The sequence below is a fragment of the Centrocercus urophasianus genome, unplaced genomic scaffold, assembly GCF_019232065.1.
Source record: "Centrocercus urophasianus isolate 14NV4802_14NV808 unplaced genomic scaffold, USGS_Curo_1.0 seq_10, whole genome shotgun sequence".
Classification (NCBI taxonomy): Eukaryota; Metazoa; Chordata; class Aves; order Galliformes; family Phasianidae; genus Centrocercus; species Centrocercus urophasianus.
In genome coordinates, this window is record NW_024884142.1 from 68,143,911 (window position 1) to 68,161,810 (window position 17,900).

General features: G+C 36.7%; 1 protein-coding gene across 4 annotated transcripts in view; it reads right to left on the reverse strand.

Moving 5' to 3' along the window:
* RGS7 (regulator of G protein signaling 7) overlaps positions 1-17,900 on the reverse strand; it is a 212,264-nt gene that overhangs the window by 43,534 nt on the left and 150,830 nt on the right. For all 4 annotated transcript variants that reach the window (XM_042827133.1, XM_042827113.1, XM_042827103.1 and 1 more), the window contains one exon: positions 10,893-10,944. In XM_042827133.1, coding sequence (XP_042683067.1) covers positions 10,893-10,944 — 52 coding nt within the window. The remainder of the gene's footprint in view (positions 1-10,892; positions 10,945-17,900) is intronic.

Here is a 17,900-nt window from a genome sequence, read left to right on the forward strand (position 1 = left end):
GCTTAAGCCAGGACTTTCACAGTCACTCAATACTTTATTGGTGAGAGATTAGCCTCTGCTGTACTGTTGCCACCCTTAAACCTCATATATCTTCTCCTGCAGAGCTGCCTGTGCTTGCTGTTCCCTCACAGGGTGTTGAAAAATTCTTAACATATGGATGAATGATACACTGGGAACAGGGTCTGATTAATAACCTCAATTTACTAAATATGGACTGCCACATACAATCTTTTTTTCGTGCCAGTGTACTCTGATGGATTTTGCAATCAACAGAATTGCCTCCACTAAAGTGATCTATGTATTAAATGCTATATGCTTTACAAGTTACTGATTAGCATAAGAAAACAGATTTTCCAGCAATTTAAAATGCAGTGTGAATATGTAACATTTCATACTGGAAGATGGCCAAAGATCCCAAAGGGCTGCTCCAAAGCAGTGCCTCCTATTTTATTTTGTTGACCCAGAACATCAGATGCAGATGTTGGTGGTATGGCTGTAGAAGTAGAGCCAACCCGCCAATATTTAATTACATTTTGTTGCCATGTGACAGATGGCAGCAGAGGGGCACTCTGACAAGTGGCATCTCACATGGAAGTGTATATGAAGCAAAGGTATGGGATTGAATTCCACCATTTGAGAAAAAAAATGGCACCTACTGACATTCATTGATTCTTACTGAACGTTTCTGGATACCAAACAGTAAGTGTGAGCACAGTGAGGCAGTGGGTGGTATGTTTCAGCAGCAGCAACAGCGCTGTGAAAGACAAGCTGCATTCTGGAGGTCTACACAGATTTTTACAAGCACAGCACGCAGGCTGCTGCTCACTGATGGAGAAAATGTATAGCTAACGGTGGTAATTATATACAAAAATAATGTTTTATAGCTGGCATTTTGCTTTACCCAGTAGTGTTCTTGTGTTCTTTGTACCTGTTGTAGTTTCCATGGAAATAAACAGGAAGCATTGCTTTTGGAGTGACCTACATTATATAAATGGGTATTTGAACCACAAACTGGAATTAAGAAAAACAGTGTTATCTGTGAAGCAAGACTACTTGCTCTTGAAAACTCTGTTCAGACGTTCACAAAACCCAGACAATTAGAGAGTTGAAAGTGAAAACCAGAAATTGGAGAGGGCGTATAGACTTTTCTCCCCTCCAAATTTTTTAAATTGTTACATACAAAATAGCAAATTTTCAGGTTAATTACCTGTTTCCTGCTCAACTGTTCAACTGTACTTGAAAATTCACACAAACTTCTACATATCACAGTGATAATTGCAACTTTTATTCTAGAAGCAATAAGCTGGACTGCCTATTCACTGTATTAAACAAACATACTGACAGAAACAAAACTAACAAAAACCTCAAAACACAGAGCTTCCAACTGAAAGTTAAAGCTGGGAATTTAACGTTGTTTCTAAAAGGGGTCTCAATCTATACAGAGCAGAGAAAAAAAGCTTCAGCTGAATCCTATGGAAGATATCCACACTTCTGAAGACCACAGATAATGCCACCTACACATCCACCACCACATACACAAACTTAAAACCCCTTACGTAACTGTCCCAGCGCCAGCAGTGTTACAGCTTGATTCACCCTTAGATGGTGGGTGTAACATTCTGTGAACTTCATTTTATTCACTGAAGCCAGATTAAATTTATAGCCTCTCTGAATCAAAACTCTCATTTCAGAGTCAGCGCCTAGTCATGCCTAGTCAGTATTTAAAGTGCAAAGAAAACAGAAAGTAATGTAAGCTCCAAGGGTTTCAAAGTGCCCTGTGGGCAAACAGAAGTTCTCCATATGTGAGTATCTGCGTCAGATGGAGAATTACAGGACAATAAGCACTGAGCATAACTACGGAACAGAGATAATGAAAACAACTGTTTTTTAACATCAGTATTTCTAGGGCTATTTATGCCATTTTAAGATCTGCTCTAAAAAATTAATTTTTGGTATTTGTGACTGCTGTTGAGTTTCTCTTAGTCATAGGAAAAAAAGAAAATTATCTTTTTTAGGTGGACAAATGGGTCAGCCTCATTTATCAGTAAACGTACTGCACCCTTCAGTAAATGCTAGTGACATTAAGTAAGACTATGACAGTTTCTGTGTGCTAAATCTGCAAATGGTCCAAAACAAAATTTCTGTAACAGTCCTACCACTCACCAGCTTTTACTCTGTGATCACAACATTTCCATAAAATTTAAGGAATGTTGTATGATAATAAATTTAGAGAAGTAGAGCCAATTAATTACAAATTTCTTAAATAAATCAAGGACAAGAAAGAAACCCAATTTCAAAATACCAGGGAGTTCAAGAACTAGGTAGAGTTCAAGAAAAAGCAAATCTATCTTTTTATACACAAAATTCTCCAGATTATGTTGCCAGGTAAAATTGTGCAAGGTGACAAAAAAATGGTACAGAAGAAAGGCCATCCAAGTCACCTAAATTCCCATGAATTTGCTATGCAAAACCCAGCTGCAAGGATGGCAATTACTTAGTGCCCACTGTCAGAGTGCTGACAGTGTTAAGGCTAAAAAAGACATTTGTAGTCACAGCCTGAAAGCTCTAACTTTGATATTAATAATGAAACATTAAAAAAAGAAAAAAAAAGAAAAAAAAAAGAAAAACATATTTAATGTCGTAAGCATGGTGATTTGAAAGCAATTCTGAAAATTATGTTTATAAATATCAGAATCTCTATTTTTAGGACCTAGATGCAGATTATCAATGCTTTTAAAGTAGCACTGTTAAAGTAATGCTGCCTATTTTGATATGAATACAAATGCCTTGGCCAAACACACTTTACATGTTACACATATTACAGAGATAAACCACATATTCATCAAAAAAAAAAAAAAAACCAAACAGGTAAGTGAAAAACTCTGAAGAGGTGAGGGAATTGGAGAGCATTTTCGGGAAACACCTCCTGCTTAAAGAGCCCTAACTGTGGTGGGGGCTGTCAGTGTCCGAATTGCAAAGTTTACAACAAAATTCAGGACATGCTTATTAAGGGAAACATTCTTTTCATCACTTACATGACAGAAATAGTTCCTAATGAGTGAAATTTGTAGCTGTGAAGTATAATATAATGGAAAAAATCTGGAGTGGAAAAGTAGATTACTTAGACCATCTTTCTGCTAGTGCAGCTCTCCTGAAAGCACATTTCATGAGGTTCTACTCAGATTACATTTTATGCATAGCAAATACTAGACCCAGCCATATTTTCTTGAGGGACAATGCTGCTCGTTAGATTTTATTTCTCACCTAGCCCCATTACCAAGATCCTAGTCAACACATTCTGTGTATCTAGTTTCTCAATGAAAAGCCACTTACATAAGGAGTGACAACCAAGTAGTACAACAATTTGGTAAATTACTTGAGATGGGTGGAAGGCACTGCTTCTCACTTCACCTGAAAATCCAGGAAATTTTGAGATATCCTGAGGCAGATCCTTACAATAAAGACTTCTATTAAAGACCCAAGAGGATTGTTTACAGGAGTCACTGCTGACATACTCTTGCTGACATGAGCTGTTGAAAAAATGGGTATTGGGCATCAAGATTCAGGATTATAGAATTGTAGAGCTATGCACAAGCTATTTACACTATATTGATAATTTTTTCCCCATTCTTATGGAATACATTTTAACAAAGATATTTTTATTCATATCTGACAATTTATATATAAGAAAAATGCTACTTTGCTACCAGTTTGCCCCAAGCTACTGACTCATATTTATGGATTCATTTCCAGAGATGCTGAGCACATGCAGTTTTCCAGCAGAGTTCAGGCAAGCAATACGGCTTAATATTTCTCAAATCGACATTGCTTACTGCTAAGCTGTTGCCAAGGGAATCCCTCCTGAGCATATGGGCAAAGAAAGGACATAATGCCTCTTCTGCACAGTCCTCCTTCTTGTCAGTTATTCCATGCAAAACAATGCAGAAACATGTATAAGAAAAAAATTCCTAAGAAAAATCAATATTTCAGATAGAGATTTGAAGCTGGTTATATGAAAAGTAAGTAGGCAACAAACGCTAGAGAGAAAATTATGTGAAAAATTTCAAGATGTGAAAAAAATTATGCATAGTAGCAATTATTTTTTGAATGCTATGTACTTGTGTATGTGTGGCTGCAAGCTTGGTAGAGGACAGGCAGATGAGCCAGTTGCCATGGCTCATGTTCAGAAAGGAGCAGCAGATGCTGAACAGAGGTCTTTTTCAGTTTTCTCTTACCTGGTAAGAAAGTTTCTTTTAGGAAGGAAGCTTTGTATGGTCTGACTTGTTAAATGAATTATCAAGAAAATTTAAACAGGACAGAATCTTGATTTTACAGAAATGCTGGAGAACAATATCTATGAGACAAAAGCTTTCACATAACAAAAGGAGATGATTTCTGTATTTTACTGTAACTCAGCTGGTAGGACCATCATGAATATTTATGGAATTGCCACAGAAGTTTACAGGCAGCACTTGTTTTTATCTAGATAGACAGCATGTCTATTTTAAAGACAGTAATTAATTAAGGCATTTTATTGTGTAAGTTCTCATTTCCTAGAAGGCTGCATTTATAGAATGTCTTTACCTGGAAGGCTACTAACCATAAGTACATTTTCAAGATTTGTTATTCTTCACAACAGAAATCACTTTGAATATATAGAAAATAGTCTTATTTAATGCAACTTATAAAACAGACGGTCGTATGCTCCTAAACTCATGCTGCAGTATCAGTCATTCACCCTCTTCTCCATAACCTATCAAAACTGCAAAACTCCTCCATTTCTAACCCACCTGGGGAAAATGCACACACAATGACAAGGCTGAAACAGATCCTCCTGCAACTATGTAGATACAATTGATTATTGTCTTCTAGCATTAGTTCAAACTTCTTTTACATCATAAGTGACTGTGGCACTTATAAAATTTTCCTCTGACTCTCTTTGAACATCTTTTTTTAATATAAAGTGTAAGTGAACTACTTTATGTCTCAGATACCTTTGAGACTAAACTTCAGCAAAAGTACACTAGAGAGAAAATGATTAAGAGTTACTAATTGCCCTTTATACCGTATATGTCTGAAATCCTTACATGATTGCTACAAATATTTCCCTCAGTTTGCTTAGACTTTGCTTGAGATTCTCAAATATAAAAATCAGTTTGCTTGGCGTGTGAGTAGATTTTTCCCCTAGACCCTTCTATTTCTTAAGTATCTCATTCAGCAAACTGAATCCCTCAAACATGCAACAGCTGTGAGTCACTACACCTCCAAGAGAATCAGACTAATTCCATAAGGCCAAATGTGTAAAGAATAATAATTTCGTGCATAACCAATCTTCACCAGTTCAGACATGAAACATACTCAAGTTTCCATCTTTAATTTTATCCTAATGGCGTGAGCTGTTTTTAATATGCCAGAAAAAAATAATCTGTTAGCAAAAAAAAAAATTGTAAGAAAAATGAAGATGAGTGTAGGCAGATAGCACATTCAGCCATTCATTTTCAGAGACAGTTTTTTTAACCTGAAATCCAATTCTATTTGTCATAAAACCAAACAAATTCAAGAATATGACAGCCCACAGGAAATGCAAAGTGACTTAACCTACACCATCACTTTTTAAAAACAAGCAAACAGAAACACAAATGCTAAAAATGTGAGATGCACATAATTATTTTCACCAATAAGATCCCACTGAAACCAATGAGATTCTGCACAGAACAACATGCCCTGCATGGGTGGACTCCAAGACATATGGCATTAAAATGGGTGTCTTCGACAGATGGAATAAAATAATTCAAATTTAAAAAAAAAATATTTACAATTTATCTATCCTGAGATATCTTACAGCATGCTTTTCAAGAGGAGATTTTCTGCAATTTGTGAATATTAATGTTTTCTAAACCGTGGTCTCAGAATTACGGTCACTACTTTAATAGTTAAAATCAAAACCAAGGCTGCACACTTCCACTTTTGTATCTGTTATATTAATCCAAGCCCTGTTTTAGTCACTGAGACACAGCAATGCACTACTGTGTATGAGTAGAACTAGCTTGAAGTTTCTTGAAATTTTGGAACACTGTTTTTTCCTCACATTTTCTCCATATATATTCTTAATGAATGCCTTTTCTTTTACAAGCTAATATAGGGCAACCAATATTATCTCAGATGATAACACGCTTCATAAAGCAGTAAGGATATTTATTTCTTAGTTAGTTTCAGTAATAAACTATCATGTGCTCTAACTCATTTCATTTCTAATTAAAGATTAAATATTTTCTGGCTGTATTTTACATTCTGGACAGCAGTCCAGTTATAGGTGAGTAAACATCAAGGGCGGGGCATAGTTTTTAAATTAAAATAAAGCTGTAGTGTGCTTTAATAGACTTGCAAAATTAGATCAGTCCCATTGAAAGTGATTTTTTTTTTTTTCTTTGATATAGGAAGATTACACAGAAAGCAGATTTTTTGTTTTGTTTTCTCGCTTCAAAAACACCTAATTCCTGCCATTAATTTGTTTTAGGAGGCAGAAATTCAAATTTGTTCAGGATATATCCATGAAAACAGAATCAATGCACAGCACTGTAATATGTGACAAGTACTAAATGCATTTATGTACCTGCAATAGAAAAAAAATCTATTTTATTTTCTAGTAGGTAACAATTACTGTGAAAAATCTGCAGAACCTTGTTGGAGTGTGTTTTTGATGAAATTTAATGTCATCAAATCATTTCTATCCTTCTTTGGGTTTTAGAATATTATTTATTTGAGTTTTCTTTATTCTTCTAATGACCATTCGTTTACAACAGAGATGTGATCCTTTCTGCAAACAGCTGTATTCTGTTCTCCCCCTGTCTTTTCTATTTACAGAAAGCCATTAGGGAAAAACAAAAAACCTCAGGCTACAAAACAAAGGCTAACTTCTGAGTTTGGGAAGATGCAAACCCAATAAAAATGTTATTGAAAAGTAGCCTTAAAAGACTACTTTCCTGTTAATGCTCTAGCCTTAGTCATTTCTGGCAACACACAGATTCCACAGGTAGATCCAGTGCAAGCACTGGGCAGATTTCTTACAGGCTTTCATCTTTGTCTCATGATTTGAAGGGAGCAATGAGATGGCAGGGTTGGGGCTTTTCCTTCCTTCACCCCACTGCAACAGAACTTAAATTCACCAACTTGAAATTATTATACTGGTCTTACACTGAATCTCAAGGGCTCTCAAGCCAGTAGTCTTACTGCTCAATGAGGGTTAGAATCTGATCTCAAGTTAAATTCTGTATTTCTGACATGGAAAAGACTACACAGTTTATATCAGAATTCTGTTCACAAACTTGTACACGTAATTCTGTTCAATATATTGGACTATTTGATATATTGGATTATTGGACTGGGCAATCAGTCCAGTAATAAGCTACATCTAGAAAGTTAGTTTCTTACAATTTTCATTAAAGGACATAAAAGGAAATCTCCTCAGACTAACCATGAGTTCAGGTGTGTTAAGTATATGCTTATTAAAATTCCCCCAGTAATGTCATACACACTACAGCTGAAGAACTCAAATGTCTCTTAGAACTACAGCAAATTACTTTCTGGTATTTAACATTAGGAGACTACATTGAAGGGCTCCTGTGAGGAAAACAAATAACTTTCAAGGAAAGAAAAAACATTTTAATAACTAGTAAATCAAGTATTCCTCCTTCAGTGATTAACTCCCTCATATGCAGTGGCTAATCACTCAGGTGCAGTATGAACTATACTTCCTTCATAGCCTTTGATAACTACTTGCAGGAAATCTTCAAATATCAGCATTTTATAAGACTAATATTTTTCTCATTCTATAGGATGAGGAAACTGGTACATTTTTCAAACTCTCCCTTGAAGGTACTCATCTCTGCTGAGAATCTCAGTTTGAAATTGTTTTATGTAGCAGCACATTTTAAATCAAATTTTGTGAGCTCTGGAAAAGCAAGAAGCGTCCATGGGAACCATCCATCATCTTGAGGTTCAATCTAGCAAGCAGAACCAGTAGTTTGAAATAAAAACTATGAATAGTGGAAAGTTTGTTCTGCTCCTCACCCAAGATTTCCAGGCCAGAGGGTAGAGTACCCCAGTGATAACTGGTATGAATTTTAAGGACAGATGTAATGAAAGGCTGAGGTTCTCAACACCTTCTTTATCCTCAGTGGTCACAATCTCTGCAGTATTCAGTAAAAGATGAAGGCTCTCCTAAGTCCTCCTCTTACTGCTAATACATCGTAAAAAAGTTTTTTTTCCTCTCTTCCCCCAGCAGCCAAGTTGGGGTAAAGCTGGTCAAGCTGGGCTTTTGCCTTTCTAGTTTTCTCCCTGCACATCCTAACAAGTTCTTCATACTCTCCCCAAATTGTCCATCCCTTCTTCCACAGGAGGTAGATTCTCTTTTTCTCCTGGAACCTCAGGAAAAGCTCCCAGTTCATCCATGCTGGTCTTCTTCCCTGCTAGCTCATCTTGCAGCTCAGGGGGACAGCCTGCTCCTGCACCTTTAGGACCTCCTTTAGCTCTCCTTCTTGAGAGCTACCCGCCTTCCTTCCCTTTATCCTTCAGGACTGAATCCCAAGGAACTCTCCCTACCAGTGTCCTGAACAGTTCAAAGTCCACCCTGTGGAAGTCATAGAATCATACAATGACCTGGGTTGAAAAGGACGATGATGATCATCTAGCTTCAACCCCCCTGCTATGTGCAGGGTTGCAAACCACTAGACCAGGCTGCCCAGAGCCACATCCAGCCTGGTTTTGAATGCCTCCAGGGATGAGACATCCACAATCTCCTTGGGCAACATGTTCCAGTGTCGTAGTCCAAGGTAGCAGTCTTGCTGCCCCCAGTCCTGACTTTACCAAGAATTGAAAAATCTACCACCTCATGGTCACTCTGTCCAAGACAGATCCTGGCCTCTCCATCTCCAACTAGTCCACTTCTGTTTGTGAACAGCAGGTCTGACAGGGCATGTCCACTGGTAGGTTCTCTTATCAGCTGCATCAGGAAGTTAACTTCAGCTTGTTCTGTGCTGTACTGTATTTCCAGAATATAGCTAGGAAGTTGAAGTTCTTATGAGAACAAGGGCTGTCAATCACACAACTTCTGCCAGCTGTTTGTAGAATGCCCCATAAGACTCTTCATCCTGGTTAGGTGGTCTATAACAGACCTCCATCAAGATGCCCACCCTGTTGGTCCTCACCGTGATCCTTCCACATGGTGATTCAACCATATCATTCTAGCCCTAAGCTCAACATCAAAACACTCTTTAGCATGGAGAGCCATATCACCACCCCTCTTTCTTTACCTGTCCCTTCTGAAGAGCTTGTTGCCCTCCACTGCAGCACTTCAGGAGTTTCCATAATGGCAACTAAGTCATAGTTTGTGTGCTGCAATATGGCTTCCAGCTCCTCCTGTTTGCATTGGTGCAGATGCACTTCAGCTGAGCAGCTTGCCTCATCTCTAGTCCTGTCATTATTCCCCTAGACTCCTCTCTAGGAGGCCTGGTTTTATCCCCTTCCCCCTTCATAACTCGTTTAAAGCCCTCTCAACAAACCCTGGCAGTTCTAGGGCTAGGATCTGTTTCCTGCTTTGAGACAGGTGAGATCCATCAACAGACATCAGGCTGAGTAAACCACCCCACAGTAAAAAAAATAAAATAAAATAAAATAAAATGAAAGTGTTTGCAATTGCACCAGCCTCTCAGCCATGTATTTATGAAATGGGTTTTCCTGCCCCTTTCAATACACAGAGGATTGTCTCTTCAGTCAGTTTAGGTTAGCTGACCTGTTTCTGTGCAGTGATTTGTGCCCTCCAGTCTTTTTGCTGACAGGACAACAAAAAAAGCTGAGAAACTGAAATGCTTTTGGCTCTGTACAGCACTGCTAAGCAACAACTAAAACATTGGTGTGTTTAAACATTATTTTTCTCCTAACATGGAATACTGATAAACCAGGACAAAAATCAAAACTCAATATCATACCAGACAAAATGAAGAAAATCAGCTCTGTCCCAGCTGAAAACAGGACATATCCTTACAACGACCCTACAGTTTTCAGCTCCCAAGCACTGAGACAGAATTTACCTTACAAGTGAAAACCTACCTAAATTCCCAAAAGATTTTAGGTTTTTTGTTTGTTTGTTTGTTTTTTTAAAGGTAAGCCATCATGTATGTGCTTAGTACCCTAAATAAGTGACTCTGCCGTCAGATGAAGTGAGTGCTTACAGCCTGCACTGGAATGGAAACTACATAGATAATTTTTTTAATGAAAAAATTAGGTTATTGTTTGCTGTACAGAGATATTTCAACCTGGTTATCAGTTTTTGAAAAGCTTAGCCTAAGGATTTTTTGCAAGTCTAAGTGCACATCAGTAACTGTTGCATGCAAGTTATGAATAGGAAACCAAAAAATAGGGAAGCAAACAAGGTATTTTCTAATGCACTTCATATTAGAACTATAGCAAATAATTTTACATGTCACATGTCAAAAATAAGAGACCTAAACTCATTACATTTTTGGGTCCAAATCTGAGAATAACTATTGCAGAACTATCAATAAAATGTGTACTGCTGCACTAAGACTTTATCATTGCAAGTGATTACACTTCCTGACACAAATAGAAAATGTAAACAGTAAAATAGATTGGATGCCCTTTGGGGATTATTTTTTTCCCCCCATCAAATTAACACCAAATCTGACTTCTGCTTTAATAAACTTTGAAAAGGGTAACAACATATTTGTTTCAATATCAGCAAGTATCGCACAGGAATTACATGACATTAATTACGCTTTTAACAGTGGAATGATTAAACAAGATAGACTGCAATGATATGATCATTTATATAATACATAATTCCCAAAATAAAGAGGAAAGATTTCCACACTGACCATAGTCTGTGTTTTCCGGCTCCCAACAATTTGAAGGCCAAAAATAGGGCGTCTATAGACAAAACAAAAAAGTAGGGAATTCAAGTTAGACAATGCAAGCATTATACAGTTCTTGGATTGATACAATTTCTCAAAATTGATTTACATTTTTGGCAGATCTACTATAATATTAACGTGATGATTTTGAAATAGGCATCAAAATAGAAAATTACTTTTGTATGCTCATTTTTTGCACTAGTGTCAGAATGGCATTGAAAAGAAGAACAATGTGTTCTTTTTATTTTTAAAGTTAAGGGAACAAAAAACAAGGTTATGTAGTGAGGTATTTTTTCATCTTCCCTAGCAACATACTCATCACATGACCTAAGAATTGGTTTTAGAAGCAGAAAAGATGGAACATACTTTTGGACACACTGCGTTCTTCATTGTGGAGAGTTTTCTTTGTTGTATGTTAATATTCAGTACTGTTTTCTAGAAGCTATTTGTTAAAAAATGTTAGTTAGCATATCTGGTCTTCAGAGTTATCAAATTTGTTTTCATTTACGGAAGCCTACTTTTTTTTCTAATTATGTAACACCATTTAAAATATGATTTCTTAATGGAAAGCCAATAACTAGTTTAACACTGATAATGAAAACTGCAAATTGCATTGCTAAAACATTTCTTGTCTATCAAATGAAGAATATAAAACAATACAAGGATTTTTCACATCAAGAACTTAATTTTAAAAACCTAACTTTCTAGTGAAAATTTAAATGGTTGTGATATTTATACTTAATGCATTATTTTATATATATCTGCCCACAAGAATTATATATGATTTGTGAAGTTATATTTAGTTAGGTTAATACATGTGGACTAGTAAGAGCAGATGTATTTCAAACTACTGATACCTCCTTGGGCTCACTTTCTGCTTCACTCTCTCTTTCCTGTTGTTTTCTCCACAAAGATCCCTCAGCTACACAAATGGAAACCTCTTGCTGCCCACTTATCTTGAAATTGTTTTAATGTTTATCCAGAAATCAACAAGACTGAAGGGTGACACATTTACACCTACTATCAGGTTAAACATACATTGTGAAAAATCTCTCCATTGTAAAAATGGCCTATCAACTTTAATAACTGCAATTTAAGACTTGCTTTTTACTAAGTAATAACAATGAGCTAAAGGATGAAAAAATAAAATCACAAACTAACTTCGAAAGTTGAGACAAGTTTCTTGCCAGTTTTTCTTTCTCTCTAATGGAGAAGCAATAAGTATTTCTTCCTATAAACTATTCCCTCATTGTGCCACTAGAAGTGAGCACTATAAGCACAGATGGAAATAGAAAGTAAACTCCTCAGCAATAAATAGTAGCAGTCAGAAAACACTTGAGAAGCAAGAAGGTATAAAAATAATCTAACCATATAAATCACATAAAGCATAAAGTTACTTTTATTTAAGTTTTCAGACCTGGGGAGAGAGAGCACTCCTTCCTTTGACATAAATTGCATTTTAGGAGGCACCTAAGAAGAAAAGCTCAACAAAATCTGCTTTCATTTGTCCAACTAAACTTATCAAGGAAGAATCCAACAAGGGGAAATATCAAGTATGTAGAAACCTCACCCACTCAAACAGGTTCTGAGCTGAAACTGGCTAGAGTTCAGATATTGTTTGTGAAACAAAAGCAAGCTATGCTGGAGGAGGGCTAGAAAAAGATACAGCAAAAGAACCTTTTCATTAGTAGAAAGTCAAAGATTCTTATGATTGTGAAAATAGTTGCAAAATTCCCATAAAAACTTTGGATTTCTATTTAGAAATTAGATGAACAACCCCGCCCCTCTCGAGCCCCCCCCCCACTGATGATATTTGAAAAATAAATTGTCTTCTGAATTTAACCCAAACCCATTACATTATGAGCCAATGTCAAAGAAAGTCTCTTTGCAGAGGTTATCTTAGGCATGCAAGGTCCCTTGGGAAACTTAACTGAGGGATGAAGAGGAGGAAGGGAGATCACAGTTATGGAAAGAGACCTTACTAAGTGTTCAGTTACCTTTAGAGAGACAGCACAGAGACAAACCAGTAAAATCACACCAGCAATCTCCAACTAGCTAAACTCAAAAAGAAATCATTCAGAAAACAAATAAGAATATGTATGCTTGTAAGGAGGAGTCTAAGAATTCCCGTGCCATCATCCCTTTGGAGATAAAAAGAAGAAGATAAAACATACACTTTAATTAGCAAAGTACATAATAAATCCCTATAAAAGATTTTATAATGTGTTGTAAGGTAAGCCAAAAGAGAAAATTCACCACAAAGAAAATACTGCAACATGGCAAAGGGGTTCACATAACAGTACATATAAGCACAGAAACGCATTCCTTGTTTGAGCCTCCAAAAGGAAAGTGACTGTGAAAGACAAGAACCTTTCCGCGAGGGAATAAAAAGCAGGTATGAGATCTCCTTGTTGCAGCTCTCAACTAGGCAGGCACAAGAAGCCTCCCAGCTGCAAGCTGTGACCTTGTCTGCATAGTGCTTGAATACATTCACTGGGACCTGCTGAGAAGCACAGCTCAACAGCAATGTACTGCAAGGTGGCCAGGGCTAGCCTCAAGCCAGCAGGCTCCTAGTGGGAACAAAGTTCAAGTCTCCTCACAACCAGCCACATGAATATGCCCTAAATTAATTTTGATATGAAGACAAGACTACAGGATAAAGTACAAGGAGAAAAAAAAACAAACAAAAACAACAGGAAGAAAAAATACTATATGAGATCAGATTGAGGCCTGATAAAATACCTAACAGAATGCTTAAATCATATTATCACATGGGTAAGCTGTCGGTTTATTCATAGAAAACAAAGCACAAAACAAAGACTAGATAACTATTATTCACTTTCAATGCAGGAAATGGCACTGGTGGAGGTAAAGACAAGAGAAATTCTCCTAAGGCCTGGCATAAAAAAATAAAAAAAAGACAATAGAGGGCAAGATTAAAACTTAGAAAGAAAATCCAAAACCCACACTTAAAATAGCATAAACACTGGTAATGGAACTTGATATAAAGTCAGATTCTATTAAAGAACTTTCATAATTCTTTGTTTCTGTGAAAGAAAAAAAAAAAAAAAAAACCAACAATAAACTTGTGCATAGATGAAATGACTGACATTTTCCCAAAGATGTATGCAACGTTTTCTTGCTTAACTGTTTGGTATTATCAATCATGAAGTTCTGGTCTTAATCTACCTTGCCATCTGTCATGCACAATGGATAAAGTGGAATGCTTCTTGAAAAGTGGTTATAATAGAAGAAAAGCTAGCTGAGAAAAGATCCAAAGAGATACCTTATCACAAGACTTCCACAATAGTGCAATTCAGTAATTAGAATACATTCTGCTTTCATGGGAATGGGTGTCAATGAGCCATATTCAGGCTGGCTGTGTGATGCACCAGGTAGATCCTTGCTATCTCTGCTCTCCAGCTATAGTCCTCAGCCTCAGTGCCACACAGGCTCCTGCCAGCACAAAGATGGAGACTGAGGGTCTCAAGACAGAGACCCACAGTCTGACAGCAACAAGACAAGAGGGAATGGCTCCAAGCTAAAAGAGGGGAGATTTAGATTTGGATGTCAGTTGGAATTGTTTTTTGTACTCAGAGGGTGGTGAGGTAGTAGAACAGGTTACCCAGAGAAGCTGTGCATGGTCCATTCCTGGAAGTATTCAAGGCAAGGTTGGACAAGGATCCTGGGCAGACAGATCTAGTGGATGGCAAGTTTGCCTGTGGCAGGGGATTTGAAACTAGATATTTTTAATGTTTCTTCCAACCCACACCATTCTATGGTTCTATGGTGATTTAAAACCCTAATTTTTCTAGGGAAAAAAAAAAAACAAAAAAAAAAAACAAGCAACCAAACATCAAGAAAACACAACAGACGTCTAGAGTATTACTTTGTCCCTTACATCTTATGTTTTTCAGTTCATGCACATAACACATGGCTGCTTTCCTCCACTTCTATAACATAAGGGAAGAGTTCCCATTTTTCTCTTCTGTTCCAGAAGTCTTTACGTAGTTTCACAATCCAGATATCTAATAACTCCATAGAAGAATTTGCTGGAGAGTGGATCTATGAAGACTATGTGACAATGCTTTTACCTTATTCAAGAAAGAAAGATTAGGAAGTAAGAAAGTATCAATAGAAAGATCTCCGGTCTCAAGGAATGAGGTTAGGAATGAGAAGAGGAAGTGTGTGCAAAGAGGAAAGCTGGCTGCTCTCTCTGACCTACTAAAACAGCCCTAGAGCCATGCAAGGAGACTTTGCCCACATAAATGAACTTATCTGTACCTGGGGAATGCTAACAAAGATTGGTTTAACTATTTCTTACAAATTATATTCAGAGAATATTGTAGTATTATTACAACATCCATTAAGTACCACATATTCCTATAATACAAACATTACACAACCAATGTACCTTGTCTCAAGATCTAGAAATCTGCATAGGCAAACACCTTCCCCAGGAGGGTTTCAGATGTTCAGTTACAATATTTTATACCACATGACCATTTTCAAAGGCAAAATTATAAAATATCAACTAGCTTTCTTTGTGAAATGTAGAAAACCTGATGGAATTTTACTTTTCCTCAGCAGGAAATGTGAAGCAGTTCGTCATGAACAAGTATTAAAGAGGGAACATTTGTCATTTTGCCATGACATCCCACTTATAGCCGGAAGGAATGTGGGTGGTAGAACAGTTTGGAGAAAGTCAAGTACTGTTTATCAGTGCAGGCAGAAACAACGCTGCCAGTTTTTATCAGTATGCACTGATAAGGCACTTTGTTTAACTTTATCTGCAATTTGAATAAGCAACCAGTAAGCAGCTAGAGAAAAGAGGCTTACCAAGAACAATATGTGCTACCGTGGAACCAGTTAAGCACTATGAACAGAACAGGCTGTCATAAGGTTCTTCGTGACCATTGGCAGAGCACTGGTTTTGCACTCAAAAAAAAAAAAAAAGCACTCTGTTTCTCTTGAAGTATAGACTTATAAGCCAATTTGAACCACAGAAATCCATAATCCTCCTTTTAATAAAGTCACATGAAACAAAATCTCATAACATAGTGCCTGAAACAATTTGTTAGAAGTAGCTGTTATGCATGGTGAGACATCCTGTGATAAAACAAATAGATCTGTTTTGGCTTTACTGTTAAATTAATCAATAGTAATATTTGAAATAATGAAACAGCAACTTGTGAAAAATTAGTGTTGCCTGTCAGCCTTTATAGAGCATGATTAATTTTTATGCATTAAACTGTATTACTGCAGAAATAAACCATTAAGCATCTTTCAGCTACCATTGCTGATAGTAGTAAAAAGAATTGTTTCTGAAGCTGCTCCACTCCATGACATTTTCTTTAATTCAGTAACTGGAACATGGGAGGAATATTCAAATCACCCATAAACCTTACTTCACATATTACAAAAAAAAAAAAAAAAAAAAATCACAGAATCATAGGGCTTGGAATGGACCTCTGGAGATCATCTTGTCTAGCTTCCCTGCTAATCTCTACAGTCAGCTACAAAGGAAAGCATCCAGGCAGATCTCCAGAGAAAACTCCATAACCTCTCCGGGCAGCCCGTTTCAGTGTTTTATCACCTTCAAAGAAAGAAGATTTTTCTCAAAGAATCACAGTAAAAGTGTGCCTGAGCAGATTTAAAAAAAGAGAAAAAAGGGCACTGAGTCAGGAAGACAAAGGGTTTTGAAATGATTTTTCCCTCTTTGAAATCTCAACTGCACCTGCATATGCTGCATATGAGCTGAAGAGACAATGAATTAGTTCTTGCACTTGCAATTTCCAAACAAAATCTGTCAAGTGTGGATAAGATAACTTCTTTTTTATTGCAAAACTTGACTTCCAATAAAATGCTTCTCTCAAGGCACAGATGATCCAACAAGACAGTGGACAATAGCTAGAGAGCTGAGATATTCAAACATAACTTAAACAAACAGACACCAGATTATGACTGAGTCCTGAGGTGGTTAGCTGAGCAGGGTGACTCAGTGATGTTGGCAGTAACACTGTTTTGCAACAGATATTAAAAGATCCCTACAATGACTGCTATATATAATTTCCACTACAGATACAGGAAAAACAAAGTTGGAGAGTTAAATGTATTCATCAATAAAGTCTTACAGTGGTAGAAGACATCACAGATGAAACCATCTTGCCAAAACCATGAATTTTGCTACTATCTTCACCAGAATCAAGCTTTCACAACAAAAAGTTTTGTTCCCATTTCCACATTTGTTCTCAACTATGTATGCCTCCAAACTTAAAAGTCATAAAACAACAGAACCTAAACCTCACCTCTGAAAATTCAATCTCTTAAAAAACGTGTGATTATCAAAAGCCTGAATATTCTAGGAGTTGGTTTAAAAAACAAGAAGTATTAAAAAACACTACTTTCATTATGAATGTTGAAAGACCCTATATTGAGTATGTAGTTTGTAAAAAAAAATAAAAAATATAAAAAAAAAAAAATCTACATTCTTTCCCCAGGAAGCAATTACAGAAGCATAGCAGCTGAAAGGTTAAATCAAGCATTCCTCACCAGGTCAGCCATATTATCAGCTATGTGGATAGTGATGAAATGCACTCAGTGGGTAATGCCTGGTCCCTAGAAGATCTTTCCAAGGTGCACCTTGCTCTTCTTATCTAAACCCCTCATACATATTAGCCTGAGTGCAGGAAGGTAGGTAGTAGATATTCTTTGGCCCCAGCTTTAAATAACATGCAAAGGCAATATGCCTTACGTTCAGAGTAGTTCAAAAAGTATCACTAAACCTAAGCTTCCACTTTGCTTTGTTGACACAAAAGCTCACCTCTCTCCATGTAAGGTAAACAATATTTAGATCTACCCCCTTTGAGTTAAAATGCTATAGCAGGAACTGACCCAATTAAAACAAAATAAGTAAAAAGAATGATTAGGAATGATTATTTCTAAAGCCACATTGTTTAAAAGAGAAGATAA